Source organism: Strigops habroptila (genome assembly GCF_004027225.2).
Source record: "Strigops habroptila isolate Jane chromosome 13 unlocalized genomic scaffold, bStrHab1.2.pri S16, whole genome shotgun sequence".
In the NCBI taxonomy this organism is placed as follows: Eukaryota; Metazoa; Chordata; class Aves; order Psittaciformes; family Psittacidae; genus Strigops; species Strigops habroptila.
In genome coordinates, this window is record NW_022651054.1 from 2,455,152 (window position 1) to 2,479,994 (window position 24,843).

Genomic DNA, 24,843 nt, shown 5'->3' on the forward strand with positions numbered 1-24,843 from the left:
CCCCATCTCATCACAACCCCAGCCCCCTAGAACTCTCCCAGCTCTCCACCTCTTCCTCCCCACATCTCATCATCCACCTGCAGCCCAAGCCCCACATCTCCCCAACAGCCCCCCCCCAGCGCCCAAATCGTCCCCTTGGGGTGCAGCACCAAGCACCCAGCGCTGCTCCCGCCTGGAGGAGGCAATGGCCAGGAAAAACCATCCTGTATCCCAGCCCTTGCCGCATCCCAACCTGAAACGCACCCCATATCCAGCCTGTATCCCATCCCATCTATATCCCATCCCACACCCCACCTGTATCCCATTCCATCCTATATCCTATCCCATATACCACCTGTATCCCATGCCATCCTGTATCCCATCCCAACCTACCCTGTATCCCATCCCATATCCCAGCCTGTGTTCCATCCCACCCCATATCCTACTCTGTATCCCAACTCACCCCATCCCTTATCCCACCATGAATCCCATCCCATCTCTTATCCCATCCTGAATCCCATCCCATATCCCACCCTGCATCCCACCTCATCCTGTAACCCATCCCGTATCCCACCATCTATCCCATCCCATCCCACATACCACTCTGAACCCCATCCCATATCCCATCCTCTACCTCCTCTCCCCACGCAGCGGCATGAGCCGGGGTGATGCAGGACGTGCCAGGTCCCCTCCAGCCCGTTGCCCAGCACCACACCAGAGGCGATGAGCCCATAGTAATGAGCCCACAATTCCCATTTCCTTCAGCGATACCAAGCACTCGCCCTCCCGGCAGGCCAGGAAGGGGTGAAACTGAGCGGGGGCAGCTCCCAGTACAACCAGTGCCTCCAGCCCTGGTCCCAGTCAGTGCACTGGTGAGCGGCAGAGCTGGGATGCAGCAGGACAGGAGAAGGTGCATTGAGAAACCCCCAAAAGGACCCAAAAGAGGGAAAACCCCCCCGTGGCAGCACTGAACCATCCCTGCGAGGCCTGGGGTCACCCCCAGCACCCCAAACCTCCTGCACTGTGCTGTCCTGGGGAGGGACAGTGTGCTCAGACCTCCCTCAAACCCCACATCACACTCATGGCAAGAGATGGGGCACCCAAAGCACCCCAAAACTGTGCAGTATGGTCATGGCAAGGGTTTAGCTGCCCAAACCACCCTGAAACCACCCCAGCCAGGGACAACAGGGACACCACATGCACCCATCTGGGGACAACAGGACCCCCAGTGCCCCAAACCCACCTTTGTGCCTCAGTTTCCCCTGCCCTGCTCAGGCAGAGAGCACACCCCCTGCTCCCTCCCCAGTTTGGCTCCTCATTCCCAAGCAGAGAGCAAACCAAGGCACCCAGGTGTCCCTCCACGGTGGGATCGGCCTCGGAAGTGGGATGTGGGGAGGGGACTGGGATGGGGAGCCAGGGAGCAGCTCTGTGAAATGGAGAGCTGGGTTCAGGAGCTGCGGTGCAGCCCCACGAGCATCCCCAGGGCTGCTGCTCCTGCCTTTGTCCCTGCCACATCCTGCCCAGGGCAACAGCAGATGCCACCTCCTAGGAGACACCTCCTGCATGGTCTGTGCCTCTCCTGGTTTAATGATGGAGGGGGAAAGCAGCCCGTGACAGGAAATCCAGCATCCCTGAGGTGAGCCCATGCCCTTTGCAGCACCATTATCCCTCCAACACCCGCAGTGCTGAATAATGCATCAAGCCCTGGGAAACAAAGAAGATGGGGGGATGAAGCCAGGCCCCCCCATAGCAGCAAAAGCAGAGTGGGGAGACCCTGGCATGGGGAGCAGCAGCACCATGAGGTGCCCTGGGCCCCTGCTTTGCAGTGGAGCCACCTCGGGGTGAAGAGGAATGGGAGATTTAGTGTAGCCCAGCCCTGGCTGCTGGCACCAGGCACAGCCAGGAATGGGATGGAGAAAGGTAATAGCCATCCAAGTGGGAAAACCAGGGAAAAGCAGCAAGAAGAAGCTGCGAGGCAGGCAGAGAGCTCAGGGATGCAGCCAGGAGCACGGTGTGAAGGGATGATCCGGTGGAGAACAAAAGGGGAGAGATGGAAGGACAGGGAGAAGGGACGGTAATTGCAAGCAAACAGGCAGAGCCACCCGCTGCTGTGGGGAGAGGAAGGGAATGATCACTTGAAAGCAAGTGAGGATTTGGGAAGGAGAGGGAAAAGAAGGTGATAAATAATTAAAGGAGATCAAACGAGGCAGGCGGCAGAACAGGCCTAATTGCAAGGATTCGCACCGAGGCTCAGCACCTCCTGATGGAGAAGGAAGGCGGCCAGGAGCTGCTGTGCTGCTGCCCCTGATCAAAGCCCGGCGCTGGCTTGATGCTAAGCAAGGAGCACCAGCAAACAGGGGGAGCAATGCAAAAGCATGAAGGGAAAGGTTTGGGGTGTGATGGGGACCAGGCATCCTGATCCCCCAGGCATCCGAGCAGCCTGTGTGTGCCCAGGGTGACCTTGGGCCAGTCGATCATGGCTTGGTCGCTGGAGGCTCCCATTGATTTGGGCTTGACCCATGGCCACACGGTCACCCTTGGTGCTGGCTGGCATCGCCGGGGCTCCCTAAGCCTCAGCAGGGATTTATCTTCCCCACGGATTTGACTGTTTGAAGCCCTGGAAACACATTGCACTGCTGCAGCAAGGAGACCCCCGTGTCCCAGCAGCCATTTGCTGCTTCCCTTTGGCACCTCCTGCCTCAGAGGAGAAACAAGCACAGGAGGAGAGCATGAGCCACCACTTCCCTTCCAGCTTTTGCTGTTACAACCCAGAGCATCACCCAGCACGAGCCCCCCGCTGCATCCTTCCCCATGAGCAGCTCCCACCCTATCCACGTTGATCTGTCGAGCTGTCCCATGGTCCCCAAGGGCCCCCGCAGGCAGAGTGGTGGCAGAGCTCAGCTGGAGCGTGCTAACCTCTCCTAACAGGCAATCAAATCCCGCCCCGGCAGGAGTCCCTGCATATTAATCTCACTGTGTTATCCAGCCATCTGTTCCCACAGCCAGGAAAAGAGCAGTCCCTTTGCTCTCCTTTATTAACAGGTTTCCCTGTAAATGCAAACAAACCCTCCCATCCCGGCGCCACGCTCCAGCTCGGCTTTGAGGCGCCCAGGAGGGAAGCAAGAGCTCACAGGCATCTTAGTAAATCAAGAGTAGTGAATGCAAAGGTGGTGATTTCACAGTGCCCGTGGCCAGGCGGGGGCTGATGGTGTCTGATCCTCCTGCTCGCATCAAAGCCTCTCTCCATCACCCTGCAAGGGAAGGGGGAAGCTGCAGGGGAGATCTGCCCATGCCCATCCCACCTCGGGGTGCATTTCCCCCTCTCCCTATTCACCCACCACCTCCCTGGGCAGGATGCTCTCAGGATGGAGCCTGGCTTGCTGCAGCACAGGGAGGTTTTACAGCCTGGCCTTGCCCATAAGCAGGGCTTGGTGCACAGGAGGGGCTCTGCATGGCCACACATGGTAGGATGGTGGATGTGTCCTGGTGAAGCCAAGCGAGACCTGGCTCTACGCCTGCTGAGCAAAGCATCCCCCTCTGCAACAGGGGATCAGCCACACAAAGCCTGTCGAGAACCACCAGCCCCAGTGAACTGAGGCTGACTGCAGTGACAGGACACCAGCATCTTTGCATGGTACCTCCAGCCCCTGGATTTTGCTCCTTTCCAGGAGCTGGGAAGGCAGCCAGCTTTAGCAAGGCAGAGGCTGCAACTGTCTTCATGTTGTTTGCCCTGCTAAAGTATCACCAAAATGCCAGTGACTGTCCCCAGGCTTGGCTCTGCCTGCTGCAGGTGTACCACCCTTACCCTGGTTGGGATGGAGCTCAGGGGTGCCAGGTCCAGACCCCCATCCCAAAGCACCAGCCCTTAATCAGAGCCAGGAAGAGAGTTTTCCCAGGAATGAGGGACACAGGGCTGCCAGCCCTCACCCTGCTCTGCAGCTATCCCACCTGAAGCACCCCCGGGACATAGGCTGATCAGGATTAAAGACTCAAGCTGTTTGCTTTTCTCCTTGTTCTATCCTTCCCTGCTTTTTATCACGTGGCCCCAGCAGCACAGGAGTGGCAGGTGGGATCAAGTGGCCTGACATCTGGCCATCTGGAGTAGCTTTATTTATTACTCTTAATACACATCTCCTCTGTATCTCGACATCTGGGCTCCGGCGCAGAGCTGGGCTGAGCCAGGAGGCAGCTGCTCCATGTATAAGTGATGCTGTGATGGAAGATGTCAGATGCTTCAAGACCCTCAAGACAAAAGGCTGCTCAGGAAACAGGGATGAAACCCAAGAGCACTGAGCAAGGGCAGGTTCTTCACCTCCCCCAGACCTGATCACTCACCTCCACAGGACATAAAACCACCGGAGTTAGTGCTGTGACCCAGTAAGGTGGCCACACTGCAGCAGCAGCTCACAGGACAGAGGATGAAGGTTGTGTGTCTTTGAGAACACCAGGAAAAAACAGGTAAACCCAGCTAATTCCTACTCCTAATTCCTACTGGCACACCCCAGTTCCTTCCCTCCTCTTGGGAACCTGTTCAGAGAGAAGGGGTGGGATGTCCCACACTTACCTTTGCAAACCATCTCAGTCTTCACAGTGATTAAGCTATCCACCACAGCAGTGTTCAGCCAGGGGAACAGCATGTCTGACCCAGGAGGGAACACCTACACAAGTTCATTTCTCACCTTCATCCGATGTCCTTCTGGTCTCCGCCTTTCACTGCAGAAAGCCACAAGAAGGGTGTCTCACTTCCCTTCCCAAAAGGATGGCACAGTTCCCACACAGGCACAGGGAATAGCTGCAACTCCAAGCATGAGGCGTGGGACTGGGAGGAAAAAAAGCCCAACCAACCCCAAAACCAAACAGTGCAGAAAGGGAAGGGACATTAAGGGGATTTGAAGGAGACCCTGAAGATCTGTGAGTCAGCAGGTGCTGGGAAATAATCCTCTTCCACCTCAGCTCCACTTACCCACACTACCCCCATGTCCCTACTGGTATAAGCAAAGCTTTCTGCTTGTCCATGCAATTCCCACTGACTTCACTGGGTTTGGACTGCTGACACAAGAAAAAAGATAGAATCACCTAAGCCACACCATGAACCTCAAGTTCTAAAATATCTCCAACCCCCAAATCTGCTCAATCTGCTGTCTTAAAAATAGCAGGACTACACCAAGTGTACCTGTTTTTCCTCCTGGTTGCAAGGAAGGGCTCTCCCTGCAGCCATCAGCTTGGTGTCCCAGCTGGCCAAGGTCTGGCCAGTCACCACTCCTGTGTGTCCTCCAGTTCCTACACCCTCCTCTGCACCCCTCCAACATGATCTTTCATTCTATTAATACCACCTAATAATTACTTTGTTCCAAGCCTGCTGAGTAATGACTGCCAACGCTTCTATTTCATACTATTCCTGTAAAGAACCCATGTTTTAATACAGTGAATTTCTGCAGAGGAGTGACAGGAATTGTGCTTGCTGTCCTCTCTCTGCCTACGTGTTCCACAGGGCAGGGAAAGAGCCAAGCCCTCTATTCTCATTCCATCTCCAACGGTGTCACAACTGTGTGACCCAGTTCTGAATGACAAACTAATTAAAATTAAATAAATAAATTAAACCCGCTTCAGAAGAGAGAAGTGGGAGGAATAAAAAGGCAGTGACCAAAGAGCAGCTACTACCTTTAGGTATCTTCCTCGGAAGCTTCTACTCCAGGTTCTCTTGCTCACCTCAGCTCCTCCAGAGGTGCTGGGCTTTGGCATTTCCTTCATCTAATCAAAATAAAGTCTGTTCAACTTGGAATTCAGCCTACATGGGTTAAAGCAATTCAAAGCAATAGGGTGAGCAGCACATGGAGGAAGAGGGAATTAAAAGCTTCTTTCCTTAAAGCTTACCTTCAAAGAAGTCAGCGCAGAACTCATCATCACCATCTTCTTGCAGACATTTGGTTTTATATTCACAAGAGGACGAATGTGAAAGAAGTTTATGTAGACACTAAATCAAGGCTTTTGTTCCTAACTAGAAAGTCACTTTCAGCATTTTAATTCTTCTCCTAGAGCAGGACTGATGTTTCAGCTCTGTACTGACTCCTTTGAAATCAAATTACATAAGAGACTAATGCAATGCCAGGTAACAGAGGCAAAGCATCTCCTGAAAACCACCTCTTGGATCACTCAGCTCTCCCTCTCACAAGCCTCTTCTGCCCATCTTCATCTTACTTCTTCATGCCTGGGTTCCCAGCTCCTGCACCCAAAAAGCAGCCCAAGCCAAAACCCAGGCAGCAGCAAGAGTGGAAAGTCATCAGTTTACCCCCTTTAAGAGGCTGTTTCATCCCTCCTGAAACTGATAACTTGAGACCTACAGCTTCGACCTTCAAAAGACCCGCAAACCAGGACAATTCCAGATGGTACACTGAAAAAATGAGGCCGTTTTATTGATGATCAGACTCAGCACTGGCAACAATCATTAAGCTAATACAGACTTCAATCAAAGCAGGAGCTTTGAATCAGAAGTCATAAAGTGACATGATGCCTTAATAAATTAAGGAAGTTGTTCATTCCTCGCCATCATCAACTCTTCACTTGAAGTTCTTCGCGAACTCCTCTCCTTTCTTAATAGAAGCCTTCAGCTCAGGCATAGCATCAGCAACCATCTTCTGCTCAAAGGAGGTGATCTTGCCAATACCTAGGTTCTTCTCAATTCCATTTTTCTGAGGGAAAGAGGATTTAAGGATTAACCATTCATCAAATGAGTAACTTAACAGCTCTGATTAAGTATTATCAAGCTGAGATGAGAGCCCGGGACCTCTGTCATTTCCAGTCTGCCAACCCTGTGCTCCCTGGCAGGGCTCAGAAGCCTCTTACTATCTATAGTAACTTCTACATCCTTCACAACCTTCTCATTCACTGTTCAGAAGTGTGAAACTTGAAGCCAGTCCATCAGCTCCTTCACACCTCTTCCTACCTTCAAACCCACCATTTGCCAAGAGAACCTCTCTCCCGGTGTATGCCCTTCACTTGCCACTGGCTTGCAACCCGAAACTGCTTCAGAGTTGCACTCCTAGGATTCCAAGATCCCATGCCTACATCCAACCCTTCTCCTTTACTACCCCTTTACTTCCATTCCTTCACCAGCCAGCACCTAAGGCAGCATTACTGCACCCTTTGCATCCCAGCAGCCACGACAGGGCTGCAGCATCCTTGTTTTTCACTCCACCAGCAGGGTAAGGGCAACAAAAGGAACACTGCTTTCAGAGTTCAGTAAAGGTCCCAAAAGCAATCTATTAATCCTAATCCATGCTACAGTTCCCCATGTGCCTCCATTTCTGAGGGATTTGCTTGTAGCAGATCAAGCTGAGGAGGCAGGATTGCTGACTCTGGTTAATCATATGAAAGCCCCTCATAAACAGGCACTGACTTGAGGCAAGTGTGACCTCTTAAACTGAGCCTGAATCTCTGGTTACTCAGCGCAGCCTCTGAGCAGATAAAAGCAGCTTCATCCCTGTCAAGCAGGAGGTATCTGCCTAAGCATAATATCCAAATGTTCAAGAACTGTTAGAGGTAGGCTCAGCTCTTAACTTCAGTGATACCTAGCATTACACTAAACTGAAATCACTGAGCAAAAGCCAGAAGCCTGAATCAGTAGCTGCTGTTTGTAAGCCTCATCATTTAAAGCACATACTCCCAGGAGCAGAGGTGTAGAGAAGTAGGGGCTCTCCGTCTCGTCCGATCGAACAAAGGCACACTCGATGACCCCTTCCTTGCCATTTATTGCATTCAGAAGAGAGAAGACAAACCGTGCCCCAGCGTAGGCCATAGACAAGGTGGCAGATCCTGTAAAAGTTAAATCACTTTTAGAACAGATCATGTTGAAATTGGGATACTTTCTTCAGCCTCAAAGGCTTCCACACTAATATGTTCACAGAGCTGCAGTGCTTCAAGCTCCCAGCCAGATAAAGCAGCAACTTTTGGCCAGCTGCATGGTATTTAGTTGACCAGATAGGAAGAAACAGCTTAATTTGGCAGAGCAGATTCTTTTTTAAGCCATACATGACATAGGATCAGTTACTGTTTAGTCTTACCTCCACACTGAGCTGCTTCTAGTGCCACAGTTCAGGCAGTCAGTGACATGACAGAGCAGCTAGATTTGTGATCAGCAGTGCCCAATTCTGCACCACAGTTGTAAATAAGATTAAACTGAAGAGGACTGCATCCATCCAGCTAGCCGACAAGAATTACTTGGAAGCTGTAATCAAGAACCAACCTGCTCCTGCTTTAGCTTGGACAACTTCAGTGCCAGCTTCTTGAATTCTCCCTGTAAGCTTTATCAGCTGATCTTGAGGAAAGTCCACTTTCGGTGTGCACTAGATTGGAAAAAAGAAGTTACTATCAAACACCAGGAGCCCTCCAGATTCAGCATAAGGCCAAGCACACAATGCTTTCTGTACCATTACAGTTGTTACCAACAGTTCTCAACTGGGAAAATCAGTTACCCTGGACTGTGTAACACTGAGGCTGCTGGTTATTGCATGGACTGTAACAGGAATCATGCAGCCATGCCTAGCTGAAAAGCAAACCACAGCCTGACAGCAAAAACACAGCTTGCCATGGTTACTCACTACAGTGTAGTCCTTTGCACTAGACAGATGCCCTCCAAGCACATAAAAGGCCTTAGGAATTTTAAAAAGCCACCTTGTAAATATTTGGGTCACTGTGGCATTATGGTAGTCAAGAGCCTTATGAAGGATCCAGTCTGCCAGCAGTATTTAGGAAGCTACTGAACCTTCAGATACAGCTACAAAAGTACGTTAAGCACAGCTGTGTATGTCCCAGTTGACTAACGGGAGCACCCTCTCAGGATTCAGCTGCTCCAAAGCTCTTATTCCCTAAGAACATCCTTCTGTGAAGCACAGTTTATTCCCCACTTAGAGCAAAGCTTTTTTCTCCCCTTTCTTGCAGATTAATTGGCCATATCCTAGCTATTTCCTCATGAAGCTGCAGCCTGCTTTAGAACTGCATTTCATTCTGGCTTCGATCCCTGAGGGGAGCCTCTCCCTGACTACCAGTCACTGCTGAAGCAGGCTTCCCCACACAGCCTGAGCTATGCCTCCTCATTTCAATGCTGTGTGTCAAAGTGATGTTTCTAGTCCACCACAGCAAAATCAAGTTCATTTTCCTGCTGAAGCCAGGTATAGACATCATGAAATACCTGTCACAGAAAATAAGAACCAAAACAAACAGTGCTGAGACATCTGAACACCTGCACTACACCTCGGTTCTTATCCCAAACTCCTTTAGAGGAGAAAGGCTGCAACTGTTTAAACCACTCAAAGGAGTTTAGCTTTAGCTCATTGCCTTCCAGTATCCTGCACCTTACCTCAGAATGAAAGCTGCCACAAGAGCAGGGAAGACTGCCTCTGCTGTATGTTAGCACGTTACATGCCATCACAAAGACACTTTACATCAACCTTAACACATTAACGAGTGTGATGCCACCCACAGCAGTAACTATGACTTACCTGAGAGATCAGAGGGATGATAGTCTTCCCAGCATGGCCACCAATAACTGGAACACTTACTTGAGCTGGATCCAAGCCCTAAGGGAAACATGAATACACTTCCAGCTTCTTAAGTGTATTGGCAAGAAAAAAACATGTAAAACCACCCTGCTTTGTTTTCTGCCCTGGGTATTCAGACACATTGATAACCCAGTGCTACACAGGGCAGGAGTTTCAGAGGCAGCTGTACTCCAGGGACAAAGCCAGATCTATGGAGCTGAGCTCCAGGTTACTCTGATAACTTTAGACAGGTACAGGATATTACTAATGCAAGTTCAGATAAATAGCAGCGCATGTGCAAAGTTCACCAGGGATATTAAGAGCAGGAACCTGTTACACCTCCTGATAATTGCAGAATATCCTGTAACACGCAGCATTGATAGTTTGACTTGCAAATACACACTACAAAATTCAACCCTCTCCTCCAGTTGCACCTGCAAATGCCAACGGAATGAAGACGAACACGCAGCTTGCTCGCAAGGGACAGCTATGAAAAGGAAAGGTCAAAGACTCTTGAACCACATTTTGCAAGAAACCCTATCCCCAGGCTGCTCTAAAGCACAGAGCAGGGAATCACTGCCTTAACCTCAAGCTCCACAGAAATCTGAGCTCCTCTGGCTCTCTGCAGTGATTTTAAACACAGTTTTGATAGATCTGATAACTGAAACAGGCAGCGTCCTTCCCCCAACATCTGTCACTATGAACTACCTTTAGTTCAGCCACAAAAGTATTCGCTCTGACAATGTCCAGCGTTGTAACACCAAAGATTTTCTTGGGATTATACACTCCATGCTTCTTGAAGACTTCAGAAGTGATTGGGATGGTTGAATTTACCTATAAGCAAGAATAGGCAAGCATTTGTTGAAACCAGTGCAATAACAAAGCCAGTGCATGAACTGGTCAGTAAACAACCTGAAGTCAACTGCAGCCAACTACTTTAATTCCTAAATTGAAGAGCAATTTACAGTCAGGCTGGAACAAAACTCATCCATTTTAAATAACCATTAAGACAATAAATTTGCTCATTCGCATTACAAAGGCTGTACCCTTAGGGAGCTAAGACATCCATTCCAGCTAAAACACCAGCACTTATTAGAACCATTGGCATACCAATGTAGAGATATTAAGCACTTTCATATCCAAGTCTCCTCTGACTTAAATACAGCCAAGAAAAATGGGTTAGTAGAATCAGGCTTTTACTTCTTTTCTGCAGATAACACTGTAGGCCTCACAGCTACTGGTCAAAACTAACAGGAACTCAGATTAGTGAAGTATTCTCAGACTAGAGTGGGGTTTTTCCCCTCCACATTTTCAAGGTCTCCACAAGATACTTACCGGGTTTGAAATAATACAGATCATGGCTTCTGGACAGTGCTTTGCACAGGCAGTTGTCAAAGTAGCAACGATGCTAGCATTGGTGTTGAACAGGTCATCACGGGTCATACCTGAAACACATCCAATACAGTATTTTAAGTTACTCATAGTTTACTTACTAATGGGCAAGCAACCCAGTCAAAACTCTGCTCTGCACAGAGGGATGTCAGCTTCTGGTTTCACGTATCAAGAGCGAACTCTGCAGCTGCAGCAATGAATTGGCTCCGAACAGAACTCTTCTCGCTAATAAAAGATTCCTGCCCTTTCAGATCCTCTCAAAGGAGCAGCCCCTTTGAGGAGCAACTCATCCAGCAGGATGTATGTCACCCAGGCAGCCTGAGGTACAGTGTGACCACATTGACACCACTGTAACACTGCATAACTGCTCCTAAGAGGAGTTCTCCTTTCCCTCTGCAGCCACTTCAACAGCTACAGCTTGAATGCCAACTGCTCTGTGTAAAATATTGCTGCTTGCTGCAAGTGCCACCTCTCATTTCTGGTGCAGCAACTACTTTAACCATGAAAAATGAAGCATTTGGAAGAGCTCGGCTATAAAGTCTAGGATTTTCTTACATTCCCAGTAGGATACTGAGAAACAGAGTAGAAATGGAACAGGTCAGAGGCATTCCAGGAAGGCTTAACAGCATTCATTCATAGATGCCCAGAGAAGTTACAGTACAGTTAACGCAAAACAAACAGATTATTTCTGTTCTGCTGAGAAATGAAACAAAGAACCAGGTTTTTCACTAGAGCATTGCTCTGGGCAAAAAACACTAAGGGAGATTCAGGATCACTTGGATGAGAAGTCTTTGCACTTCACCCCAGAAATCAATCCTGCCCATTTTAGGAGGGACAATCTAAGAGAGAGGCTAAATGAGGTGCCTGCTATGACAACAAGCAAGCTCTAGGTCAGTGTCATTAACAGACACTTATATCCCAAGCCAACAACCACCACAAAGCACCAGACACCGCTCTATTTGAATAACACTACTGCAGAGACACACTTCAATGAAGCCCTGGGGCTTTCTAACAAAGAGGACATACCTGGTTTTCTAGGTACTCCTGCAGGAATAACTACAACATTACAGCCCTTCAGACATTCTCCCAAGTGGTCAGCTCCCAGGAAGCCTGAAATGGAAGACATTCAGGCATCATGTTTTTGCCAGCTATTCAATACCTGACACTTTGAAACCCAAGATTATGCCCAGAGGCACTCAATTCCTTATTTAATTGAGCCTCCAACTCAGGCTTATGCTGAAAAGCAAAGCAATACAATTATAGATGGATCCTATTCGATGTTGTATCTTCGTTTCAAAACTTACAGAATGAGAGTGGTGAGAATCTCACATTCATCTGTCTCGAAACCCCTCAGTTCCTCCTGCTATGTGTATTTAACTCTCCAACCCCCCTAGCTTGCATTAGTCAGTACCCCTAAAGAATTGCAGATAGACACATTCAAGTAAAATACAACCTCCTGGTGATCCTTGGATAAAATGAAGATCAGCAGATTAAGTTTGATTTCATCAGAACTTGACAGCTGTCCCTTCAGAACAGAAGCACACAGAATTCACACAGACACTCAGGGAGCTTAAGCCTGTTTGTAGTCAAACTTTTAAATTCAATGCTCAGGCTTTTCTCCCCCCACCCAAGATGATTTTACTGAATGTTTCCTGCCAGTTATTACGAATTCCCCTTCAACAGTGCAACCACAGCCCATCTTCATCTCCTTACATGTCAATCTAATCAGCTAAACCTTCATTTGTCACGCACTGGTTGAGTAAAAGCTACTTAAATTGACTTCAGGATGACAGGAAGATTCCCCTTCCCAAGCAACGGGCATCTTCAGGTATGAGACACCACCCTAAAGGACCCGTTCGGAATCACCTCCAGCAGTGCACGGTACCTTTAACATTCGCTTTTGTCTCGATGTGGCTGAGGTCGGCTGCCACGCCTGGAGTGTGAGCGATATCATAGAGGCTGAGCTTGCTCACCAGCGGGCTGTTCTTCAGCAGAAGGGAGAGGGGCTGCCCAATGCCCCCCGAGGCCCCCAGCACCGCTACCTTGGCATTGTTCTGAGGACAAAAGATGACAAACACATTGGAGAGATGTCCTGGTTACTGCAGATGTTGCTGCAGCAGTGACCTTGGCGATTTCACCAGCTTTCTTTGCTTTTAGTTCTATCTCCCAATGTTTTTATCAAGCACCACGCAAACTTGATCGTCTAAGCCCACAGAAAGTGACCATCAGGACAGCCTCACAGAGATCCTTGAGGTTTATTGGTAGGGCAAATGGTCTTTTGTGATCTGAAGCTCGAAAGGGAAGCAAAACTAGGCAAAGTAACCCAAAGGATCACCTTTCTTCAGATGGAAATGCATGCCTGAGACTAATACCTGCCACCCTGTGGGCCTAGGTCTGACTTAGGGCAAGATCTGCTTCTAGTTTTCATTGCCAGTATAGGAAAAAAGTACACCTGCCCATTTGGCAAATCAATCCACTTAATGGACCACAATAAATGTAATAGCCATTGTAATAGATTCAATCTATTTCAATTCTGAAATAGACTCAAAATAGCAGCTGCAGCAGCCTCAGGACTGAGGCCTGAGAGCATTAAGTGACTGTAATTTCCAGCTTTGATCACTGGTGGCTGAGAAGCCAGTAACAGCAATGTTGCTTTGCTGCCCTGCTGAACCAATCTTACTCTAACGTGCTCACTGGAAGGAAGTTAATTCTCTCCAAAACGCCTCTTTTCCTATTTGTAGATGAGAGAAAACCAACTTCCAAAGTCCAGAATAACCCTAAAATGCAACAGAGATAGAGAACCAGAGGCTAACGCAGAGATGTGCCACAGTAATACAGATAAGGACGTTCTCTATCACACTGCCTTACCAGATAAAGCCATAACAGCTCTAAGCCCCAACATAAACTGCTTAATTATTATACTATGACCAGAAATAATCGACCCAGGAGCTAGACCAGCCTAATCTCTGCTTGGTTCTCTTGCTATCGCAACAAACGTGGGGTAGCATAAAGCTCTCCAAGGGGAAGCAAAGTCTAACGTTAGTCCCTGCAATGCCCCACGTTTATGGCTGAGCTGATACCATGAGGCCAAAATCTCACTGCTAATAAAGAGAATTCTTAGCAAAACAATCACAGCAGCCTCTTTAGATCACAAATAGGCTCTTTTATCATATCTTTATAGATACAATAACCACTCTGTCATATGTCACTGGGTGCTATTAACGTTAGAAGACAGAGACCGGTCTTTTTGTACCTATCGCACAGCCACAGCCCTCTGCTGGTATGAAATCACGCACAACGGGTTTCAGAACCTGAAGGATTTATCGTTAAACCCCTGAATTCCACCTTTAGCTCTTAAAACACACTGAAGGGCACGAAGGCAGCAGCAAACACGCCTCAGCATGGCCCATCCCCTCAGGACATCCCATCCCCTCACCCCCCCGCCCGGAGCCGCAGCGCTCCACGGGGCGGAGGCACAGCCCCCCCGCCGCGCTCCCCTCAGCGCCCCCCGCGCCGGGCCCGGTCCGTACCTGCGCGGAGGTGGCGATGCCGCGGCGCAGGGCGGCAGCGGCGGCGGCGGGACGGGCGAGGCGGGACAGCATGGCGCCGGCTCCGTGACTCCAACGACCTCCACGGCGCCGCGCCTGCGCGGGACCCGCCGCTCCTCTCGCGAGACTTCCCACCCCGCCTTCCCCTTGCTTTGGCCGGACTCTTGCGAGATCTGACGCCGCCCCTAGTGACCGCCGCGCGGCGCTGCCTGGCAACCCGGCGGTGCCGTTGCCACGGCAACGGGGCTCTGCTGTAGCCGGGTTGCGGCAGGTCGGCGGCAGCGGCGGGTGCGGCGGGATGTCGGGGATAGAGCTGTGCGAGCCGAGAGACCTCTACAACATCCTCAACCAGCACTGGCTGCTCCCGCGGCTGGCCGAGCCCAACTACCTGTGCCTGCTGGGTGAGCCCCGGGCTGCTGCCCGGCGCGGGGACACGGACACACACACTGACACTGACACTGACACTGACACTGACACTGACACACTGACAGGGACACTGACACACTGACACTGACACACTGACACTGACACACACACTGAGACTGACACTGACAGTGACACTGACACACTGACACACCGACACTGATGGTGAACGCACTGGCACTGACACTGACACTGAAACACACAGTGACACTGACACTGACATTGACACACTGACACTGACACACTGACACACTGACACTGACACCAACACTGACACTGACACACTGACACTGACACTGACACACTGACACCAACACTGACACTGACATACTGACACTGACACCCTGACGCTGACACTGACACACACACTGATGCACTGACACTGACACACCGAAACTGACACCGACACTGACACCCTGACACTGACACCCTGACACTGACACACCGACACTGACACACCGACAGTGACACTGCCTGACTGTACCTGCAGCCAGGCACCATGCTCCAGCCTGAGGCAATGGGGTTTGTGTGCTCCGACCATGGCCAAGAGCACATCTTGCTTCTTGTTACAGCTGGGGGCTTGCAGTTGGGGTGTTTTCAGGTGCCATGACATGGTACTCTCTGGTTGCCATCACACACAGCTCTTCCTGCTCTGGTCCATCCCAGGGATACACGGATATGCTCTCTGTCGCTGCTCCCAGAGGTTGTAGAAGTGGATTTCTTGACCATTGCACAAAGATTGCCCATAAGCATTTGCATCTTACATGGTGCCAATGCCCCCCCTAAAGGGTGCCTTATATTGTGATATTAAATGCTTTGGTGAGGGAGTCAGCCAGTTTGGGAGTGGGGTTGGGTGCCCCCCTTCCCATCTCTGGGATGTTCATGACCCAGACGTAACATATGGCATTGTACATAGACTCTCACCAGCGTTAGTGTTCGTTATATCTGCATAAAGTCTCAGTTTCTGATTGATGTCAGTGCCTGAATTCCCACTGGCTGAACTACAAACAGGATTCTACCTTTAAGCAGCAAATACACCAATTGCTCTGTCTTTGGGTGCTCTATCTTAGCTGTTTGGGTTTGTTTTTCAGATGTCCGCACTCAGCGTGAATACGATGAGAGCCATATCATTACAGCCCGCAGGATTGCACAGGTGAGTCTGTGTGAACCATCTCTGGATTTAGCGTTTAGCAGTAGGCCAAAATTGGCTTAAACCCCATGGGAATTGTCCCTGCCTGTTCCAGCCATATTCCACTTCTGCCACTGGGGGGTTGTGTTCTGTCACAAAGCAAAGGCGGCTCCAGTAGCCCAAAGGATTGGCATCAGGAGCTGTCTATTAGGAAGAACATTGCACAAGAACTAACATATTGTAGCCTTGCCTCACGAAGGGCAAAGTGCTGGCATCTTTGCTGCTGTGGCTGATGAAGCAATCCGGTGTAGTTTGCATCACTACTGAATTCTATCTGGGTCTTTCAGTGCCAAGTACAGACATAGCCCCAAATCTGTCCCATAGCATTGTGGTTTAAGCCCAGGACACATAGCTATACAGTAGCATCTTGCAAAATGTCTGTAGTGTTGGTGCCACAAGAGAAGAGTGGAGCTGTGCTTCTGATAGAATTCCTCTGTGATTTTGGTAGAGTCCTACAGGGAAGTATCTGGTCCCGGATTCAGAGGAGCTGGCGTGTGTCAGATACTGTGTGGTGTATGACTGCGAGACCAGCTCTTTGGATTGCGGTGACTCTGATGAAGAAAAAGGTACGTGTGACCCATGTTAGTCAAGACCTTGCTGACAGATAGATATTCTTCCCATTCCTCATTTAATTTTATGGTCTTATTGGAAGAGTTGCCAACGTACCCAGTTTTATTTGAGAAACGAACATCTGTGCTATGCCTCTGGTTTTTCACTGTCTTACATATGTTCTTAGGCTTCAAAAATCCGTATTTTCTTCCAAAGCATGATGGCAGGCCTGATTTCCTATCCGTAGACCGATCCCTCTAAAGCCTCTTATCACACATGAGGAATGGGTTCTTTTTTCCCCCACATTTCACTGAGATTGGGCTTGTCCTTGCCTTTCAGGAAGCACTTTTTCTGACTCAAGTTCCACGTCATCGCAGAGTGAGTACTTCCTTCTTTGAGGGTTACAAAAGACTTTCACATCATCATATTTAGAAAGACTTTGCTTTAATGGGGGTGGCGATTTGATGGAGCTCACTGAGAAATGTGAAGAGCTGGAAACTTTGCCATGTAATTGTTCAGCCTTCCTTGAACCATGGAAATGTTTAGCTTGCACACATCCTTTGGCAAGGAGTTCTGCTGTGTGCAGAACCACTTCTGTGTGTTTGTTTGGCTCCTATTTAGCTGTATAAAGGGTACTATAGTTTTAGTAAAGATTTTTAAAGACAAAAGCATGGGAGTGTAAGGGGAATGAATAAAGCAAATGTGTTCGTAACTGCTCAGTGATGAGACAGTAGCAAGGGAAGGTGTGGAGAATCAGAAGTGAGTTCTATTGTGCTGATCTGTTTCCAAATCAGACATAGCTAGAAGCAAGGGGGATGGATCCCTTGGGAGAAGGAGTGGGAACAGTCATCTCATGTAATTTACTTCACTGAGGGGAGTGTTTAAAACATGAAGAATTTATTCAATATACCTCCTTCTCTCCCCCTTTGCCTAAAGCAGACTAAAGAAAAGAGCCTCCATAAAACTAAGATTAATAGAGCTAAATTGATAATACTTCCCTATTATGGGAACTTATTACAAGCACTTCCCAATGAATAACGGGGAGGGGGAAAGAAAGCTTTTATCTAGACCTACAGAAGAAACCAGGAGAGGAATAAAAGCTCAGGACAAGAGGTGACAAGCAGCATGCCCTCTTACTGACCTGCAGCAACAGTTAAAGAGTAAGTCTAGCTTTTAGCAAGGCTTTCTCCAGAGCATTAGGTGAAATGAGAAGGAATTTGCTGTGGGTGTCAGTGGGGCAGAGGTAACCCCCAGAGCTCTGAACCTGCCAAAGAGCTTTTCGATCTCGTTAGATGCCGAGGAAGGAACTGCCGTCCGCTATGCCAAAGGCTTGGAGCAGTTCACCCGCCACCCCGTGCTCGTCCTGCAGGGAGGATACAAGAAGTTTTCAGCTTGCTATCATTTCCTGAGGACTCAGAGGATCCTGTGGATGCCCCGGGTGAGACGAGACTAACTTGCAAGCAGAAGACATTAGCATTCATATTGAGCTGATGATGGCTAATGAATTCAAGTTAAATGGTGACGTAAACCTCATATCAGAGTCATTTCAAACAGAGGAATTCAATGTAATTTGAGTGGCTGTGCTTGCCCTGAGTCTCACTATTAATTCTTTTACAGCCACACTTTGCCTTTCTTTCCTCTGCTATTGCTCATGAGAACAACCTGGAAAGGTTTCTCTGATAACCCCGAAACTGGCCTACTGGAGAGTACAGATAACTAAACAAACAGTAGTAAACAATGAAAAGAGGCAGGTTCCTCTCTCAGATGTGGCTATCAGGGATGGTGCACAGTAAATGTTTTCAGGCAGAAGTACAATTCCTATCAAGCACTGTGTCCCATGTCTATGAAGCTTTTCATTGGAAAGGATCACAAACCAAGTGCTGCTGCATCGTTTCAACAGGCCCAGAAAGAAAACAGCCATCCACTGGAAGATCGGTGTCCTAGTTGTTTAGTTTCACCTAGGAACATTGATCTATTTAGCTTATGAGAAAAAATAACCCTTTTTTTCACATCTAAGGACCTGAGGCAGAGCAGATTTAGAGAGTGTTGTACGGCAGAGAGCACCTCATTGCAACGTGTCTTTTGTTTCTGTGGTTCCTAATCACTTCTGGTTCACATGAAGTGGCCATGGTACAGTGCTAACCTGTGGGATGCTGCAGCACAGCACTGAAAATCGGTTTGCTTTATGCTTCTCTGTGAAGGGTAGCAAACTGCTGAACTTCCTCATCAGATTGAGCTGGACACAGAGTACCCTCTTGCCTCTCAGTTTAAGCTGTTGTTCTCTGTTGCTTTAAATTGTTAGGTTGCTGCTTTGTTCTGCCGTAGCATCAGCTGAGCATCAGTTAGGGATGTAGAGGCACTGCTGGGGACTCAGCCTTCACATGCAGACACAGGACGCAGCTGCACACTTGTGTTGTGCCACTCCAGGGCACCTGCAGCTCTGCAGGTGGCAGATGATTCCATTCAGCCTTGCAAACAGTAACCAGGGAGAACATCAGATGAGTCTGTTATCCTGCAGTACCCCCGGACAACAGGAAGACTCCTGTTTAGTTGGGATTTGTTTCAAGTAACGCTACAATGACAGCAATGCTGTTAATGACTCTCAGTAAATCTAACTAAGACTTTGATATACACAAAGTCCAGGTGATTGAATGAGTCATTATAGTAGAATGTGTCATGGGCTGTTGACTAAGTGAGTGTTCAGCTCTTCACATGACCTATGTTTAAGAACTTACCAAGCTAATGGGAGCAAATACACTCTCTAAACTGAGCCAATGGTTTCTCTCCGGCAGGAACTAGCCAGCCTCCAGACATACCCTGTAGAAATACTGCCTGCAAAGTTATATATGGGCAATTTCAAGCAGGCCTGTGACCAACAAATACAGAAAGACCTGAAGATTAAAGCACAAGTCAACATCTCTGAACAGTATACAACACTGTAAGTTAAATAGTGCATTAACCTCACCAATGTCTGTGCCTGTGAAAGGGGGGAAGTGGCACAGCACCAGAGCCCATTCTCAGAGGAGTCAGTGCCTGGGGACTTCCAGGGAAGCCTCTGTTGTTTGCTGCAGATTTGAGTGCTGTTTCATGCTCTTGTTTCTGATCTCCACTCCAGAGCTAGCACAGGAGCAATGCAGTCCTGCAGCCCTCCACCATGACATGGGTGGATGGAGTGAGAGGAGGACTGGGAGGCCCTTGGCATTTCAAGTCTGTCACATTCTACCATCCATCACAAAGAACCTACATCTCTGAATAGCTTTCAGAGCAAAACAAACGCATCAGTGTAAAAGCTATATTACTGATTACTGATTACTCAGATAAGGAAGCTGTAGATTAAGTTAAGATACCAATGTGTTACCACGTGGCATGGAAAATCAGTGATTAAACTGGTTCTGTATTACAAGTATTGGTGTCTTACCATAACTAATCCCTTATCATAATGTTAATGATGACGATGATGAAAAGCTCACACATGTAACAGCAAAGACAATTGTCAGCTTGCCTCCAACAAACATGTTTCACAAAGCTGCTTCTCTGGTCCATATCACACAATGTGCTCTTTTCCCAGGTTTGCAGACAGCGACAGATACCTCCACATATCTGTTCCAGATACACTTGAAGCAGATCTTCTTTCTTCCTTTGCCACCATTTGTCATTTCATAGGTGAGTTGGTCCTGCTCTGGGATTCCTGAGACCTTCCTCACTCTAGGATATTAGGTGGGAGCGACTGTGATTCACTTGAACAGGATGCTCAGACAGAAGGGTCGGAATCTTTCCAAATCAGCATGCTCCCAAGCAAGTCCACACCCCACTGGACACCTTTTGGCTCTTACCAGTCCAAACCTTCAACCACCAGAGCTTTATTTGAACCAGCGAGTGACACACATTAAAGAACTTACCACGATCTTTGTGTTTGCAGTGCAGACCCACCACAGGGCCTGGGAAGACTTTCAGGTTGGACAGCATAAACCTGCCTTCAGCTGATTACATCAGAGAGGGCAAGAAAAGACATGCTCTCCAGCTCAGTGCCCACAGCAGCACAGCAGACACAGCTCCCACAGCTCCCTCCTGTCATTGTGTCCAACCCTGTCATTATCTTTTATCACACTCATGAAATAACACCAAGGCCCTGCTGAGCTGAGCGTTGGACCAACCCAAAAGCAAAAGACCACTTTGTCCCCACAGATCTTATCATCCAATATGAGAAACGACAACTGAGCACAAAGAGAGGAACAAGGAAATGATATTTGAGCATTTGATTTTGTACTCCTGAACTGATTCACATGCATTGAATCCCAAATACCAAAATCCACTTCCTTGCCTTTCATTTTGCCCCGGGTTCTTTCCCAGTAGTGTTTCAGAAGAAAGACTATAAGAGTTTATGAGCTGTAGCTCTTGTGGAAGTGCATGCTGTTTACTTGATGGTCAAACTGTTCACTTGATAGTCTAAAGTAAATCACTTAAGCTGATATGGGTGAACACTACACTAAAGCTTTCCACATACTCTGAGAGGAGTGTGGATATCCTCATGCCAGGTGTATGTTGGAGTGAGGCCATTTCTACTCACGGCTTAGGACAGAACTAGTATCTCATGATAGAAATAAGTTATAAAACACTAATTTGGTGCTTAAAAAATAATCAAAACCTCACAATCTCTTCACAGCAGTAAAAGAGGAACCTTTGCCCTATGAATTCTAGAGTTCAGTTGCTGATAAAAACATGCCATGCTGTCTGCTCTGAAGAGGGAGGGGAAGAAATCAAAAGGTTATTAATAGAATATGCAACCTTTCAGGCATAAGTAGCAGAGATAACGTGGTTAGGAGTGACTGACAGCATCCTTGGGCTTAGCTTTCGTAGAAAATGGGTTTGTGATCTTAGCAAATGACACTGCAAAATGAACATCGTAAAACCAGTGCCCTATCTGGCACATACACACTTCTTTCTAGTGATCCCCATAGAAGGGTAAGGGATTTGAAGTCTATGTCCCCTCCAGATTGAGAGCTGATTCCTCCAGCTTGAGTGGAGAACAGTTAGGCTTGCATTCATCAGCAATTTCAATGCCTTTAAACCTTTCTGGGAAGAGTCTGAGGAGGTGATGTGGTGCTGACCAAGCTGACTGGTCATGGTGGACCACTCTTCTTCAGTTATCTGATGGAAAGGTGACACTGATGTGTAATAAAGCATTGACTAGTCATTGCCATCTAGTTCTGGTCTTCAAAGCCATGTCTTAACTCAGGCAAATGATTCCAGCAACAGGAGCTGGCAGTGCCCATCTGCTGCTGTCAGGGTTCCTGAGGGTCCTGTCGCTCAGGCTGAGAGCCTGTTGGCTGTCACTGAATTAGTGCTTGGCTGCTGGAAGCTTGATTTCCCACATCACTAATCTGTGATTGGCATTTCTTTCCTCAGATGCTCAGCTGGATCACGGAGCAGTGCTGGTGTTCTCCAGCCTGGGGATAAGCCGGAGCAGCACAGGAATCATGGCCTATCTTATTCATTCCTGTGTGTTTTCCCTGAAGGTACATCACTGTTTTATTTCCCAGAGGTACTGGCTGGATCTGCAGTTTATTTCTGCTTCTGTAGCCTCATTACTGCAGTAATAAGAGAGACATTATCTGTGCTTCCATGCAGGCTATCCACCTGATAATGTAACAGATTATATTATATGAAATTGCATCTTCTTTATACTGTTAGGGAGGTGGCTCAGGTGTGATTTTGGACCTGTGAGTCCTTATCCTGGCACCTCTGATATTCTTACATTTTCTTACTTAACTATGCGGCTATAAAAATAAAGCTGTGGTTACAGAACTTAGTATTTCTGCTCTCCTGGATCTGAGAAAGACAGGATCTGGAAGCTGCTGGAGTTAATCCTATCCCTTAATACCATGGGGTTAGAGGGAAATTCGGAACGCAGTGCTTGCAGAGCTCTGATTCACCACTGACTTCAGCGCCAGCACTGACTTCTTCCAAAATCCTATTTTATTTCTCCAGAAGCAATCCCCCTCGCACAGATACTACTGTAGAGAAATCCGGAATGAGATAATGCTAGCTCAGGAGGGATATACAGGTTAGATGGCCGGTACATGCTGCTCCATAACTCTGAATAACGTAAGAAGAATAATGAATGATGGCTGAGAGTGACCTGGCTTTAGCCTGGTGGCCTCACCCCTGGTGCCAGGCCCTTCTTCCCTTTGCATACAACACTTGGGCATCATGCTGCCATAGGCACCATCCAATGGTGCCTGCTTAACACAGAGCCAGCTAGTTCCCATGGGAACTGAAAAGCTTCTCCTTAAAAGCCTTATCCTTGTTTGGAAAATGCTTCCTCCTTCGGGAGCCTGAAAGGATTGATCCAAACTCCACTGGAGCTGGGCCTATATCTAATCATTTAATTGATCTTGTGCAAACATTTGCAACATAAGGGGAAATCTCTTACCCATTGCTGTGTGCCAAGGGGTAATTTCAGGCTGAGCGTGCCAGCAGGGCTGCAGACAGTGCTGCTAACGTGGGGTGTGATTGCACCTGCATGCTGATAACCATTTGCCTGCACGCTATATTACTGCAGTGCCAAAGTCAACGGCTGATCCTTGCAGATTTCCCTTGGTTGGTATCAACAGGTTGGTGTCAGCATTTTACCAAGTGCCAGAAAGAGGAAAGAGAAAAGGTTGACCTGGCAGCAGCATGCTGCAGCTGGCCGGGGTGGTGCTTGGCTGGGGAAAGCTTTCCTGAGGGATTACCCTGGCAGACAAGTTTGTTTCTTGTGGACGAAGGCAGTGCAATAGAATTCCCATGTGATCCTTCAGCTAGTCTAGCCAAAGATCTTTGAAAGCTTCCAAAGACTCAGATGTTGCAAAAGACAGACAGATTTGGGATGTGCGGCCCCTTATTCAATTAGTAATCGATATGTGAGGAGATCAGTTGAGTTCAGGGGAACTAGGGACATCCACACTGTGGACTCAGAGGAGTAAATATTGGAAGAGCAACCTTGGAGCCTGCAGAATCACTGAGATTAGAAAAACCAACCAATGGAGCATTATCTTCTAACCTTTGGTCTCATTAGGCTTAAGCAATCATCCAAGTGTGGGGGCCTACTTTTAAAACAGGCCAAGTGTGTCTGTTTTAAAAGTAGGAAGAGGATGGATAAACCCAAGGATGCAGCTGGAGCAGAACACTGTGATCCTGGTGGATCTAACCTGTGTGTAGCAGAGTTCCGAGCTGATTACTTGGGACTAACAAGACAGCTGTAATCAATTCAGTGGGATAAGTGGAGTGTCATAGCTGCTCTATCACATTAGATCAGACCAGTCCAGAAACATGATAACCTTTGTGGCTTACTTGTGAATAGCTGATAGTTCACTGCTTTGCTTATCATCCATGGAAGTAAGAGAGTTTTAGGGTAGAAAATCCAGGACTGCAACGTTCCATCAGTGTAAACTAATGTGAGATACTGCTGGGTAGTGAAAAGCAGCCTCAGCTGTCCTCATATCCAGGAGAGCAGCGTGTGAAGGCGACAGGCTTTGCTGAAGCTCATACCTGAATCTGCGTGTCCCTGCTTTAGTAGCCAAAGTCTCATCTGCAGGTTCTTACACTCAACACAGGGAGTAAATACAAAGCCGTGCTGTCGACAAGTGTAGCTTTTTCATGTAAATCCCTGAGATTCAGTTCAGATTCCTAATGCTTTCTTGCTTCCCGTCTGTTCATAGCGCGCTTGGAACTACGTTCTGAAGTGCAAAACGAACATGAGACCACACCAAGGCTTTGTGAAACAGCTCTTAGACTGGGAGACCAAAATCTACAGGACCACGGTCACAGACATCTCTGAACTCAATTACTGAGGAGAACACCCAGCAGGGAATGGCATTTCCCCTTCTGTGCTACCGTGTTGGTAGAAAGCTACTTGAGATTTTAATATAATAGAAAGGCTTTCCTCTTTAGCTCCATATATTTTTGGGATCAAGTTTTGGAGCCATCTGGGGAACTCACTTGTGCTGTTGAAGGTAGCAGGTTGGGAAAGCAAGTCCTGCAGGATGTGGGCCCGTTACGTGCTGCTCATCTCTTTTGTAAGATAAGGGGATTATAACCATGTTATTGGGCACGGCCATTACCCCCGGTACAGGGCAGTCATTAGGGTTGTCTCTGAAAAGGTTTATCAATCCATAGCCTGGGATGGTAAATTCAGAGTTTGAGTGCACCTGCTTCCAGCCTGGAGGGGTGATGACAGAATTTCCCT

The 24,843-nt window shown here is 48.2% G+C and overlaps 2 protein-coding genes across 2 annotated transcripts; one reads left to right on the forward strand and one right to left on the reverse strand.

Moving 5' to 3' along the window:
* Window positions 1–6,365: 6,365 nt before the first annotated feature.
* Window positions 6,366–14,572, reverse strand: MDH2 (malate dehydrogenase 2). Its single transcript, XM_030472282.1, has 9 exons — window positions 14,438–14,572; window positions 12,793–12,961; window positions 11,934–12,017; window positions 10,851–10,960; window positions 10,224–10,349; window positions 9,477–9,554; window positions 8,222–8,321; window positions 7,640–7,791; window positions 6,366–6,668 (listed from the first exon to the last, which is right to left on the reverse strand). The coding sequence occupies exons 1-9, from the start codon at window positions 14,507–14,509 to the stop codon at window positions 6,537–6,539; spliced, it is 1,023 nt and encodes a 340-aa protein (XP_030328142.1). The 5' UTR covers window positions 14,510–14,572; the 3' UTR covers window positions 6,366–6,536.
* Window positions 14,573–14,646: 74 nt separating this feature from the next.
* On the forward strand, window positions 14,647–24,547 carry STYXL1 (serine/threonine/tyrosine interacting like 1). Its single transcript, XM_030472283.1, has 9 exons — window positions 14,647–14,856; window positions 15,970–16,031; window positions 16,516–16,633; window positions 16,956–16,994; window positions 17,909–18,054; window positions 19,409–19,554; window positions 20,185–20,279; window positions 22,023–22,132; window positions 24,317–24,547. Exons 1-9 carry the CDS (start codon window positions 14,754–14,756, stop codon window positions 24,446–24,448), a joined length of 951 nt encoding a protein of 316 aa, XP_030328143.1. The 5' UTR covers window positions 14,647–14,753; the 3' UTR covers window positions 24,449–24,547.
* The last annotated feature ends 296 nt before the right edge of the window (window positions 24,548–24,843 follow it).

Bases quoted from the DNA above. Each gene is read 5' to 3' on its own strand.
- MDH2 (XM_030472282.1), bottom strand. From the start codon at position 14,509: ATGCTGTCCCGCCTCGCCCGTCCCGCCGCCGCCGCTGCCGCCCTGCGC. The intron at 12,018-12,792 runs GTACCGTGCACT...CTTCCATTTCAG, and splicing joins GACAAAAGCGAATGTTAAAG to GCTTCCTGGGAGCTGACCAC. The intron at 10,961-11,933 runs GTATGTCCTCTT...GATGTGTTTCAG, and splicing joins AGGAGTACCTAGAAAACCAG to GTATGACCCGTGATGACCTG.
- STYXL1 (XM_030472283.1), top strand. From the start codon at position 14,754: ATGTCGGGGATAGAGCTGTGCGAGCCGAGAGACCTCTACAACATCCTC. The intron at 16,634-16,955 runs GTACGTGTGACC...CTTGCCTTTCAG, and splicing joins TGACTCTGATGAAGAAAAAG to GAAGCACTTTTTCTGACTCA. The intron at 20,280-22,022 runs GTGAGTTGGTCC...TTCTTTCCTCAG, and splicing joins CACCATTTGTCATTTCATAG to ATGCTCAGCTGGATCACGGA.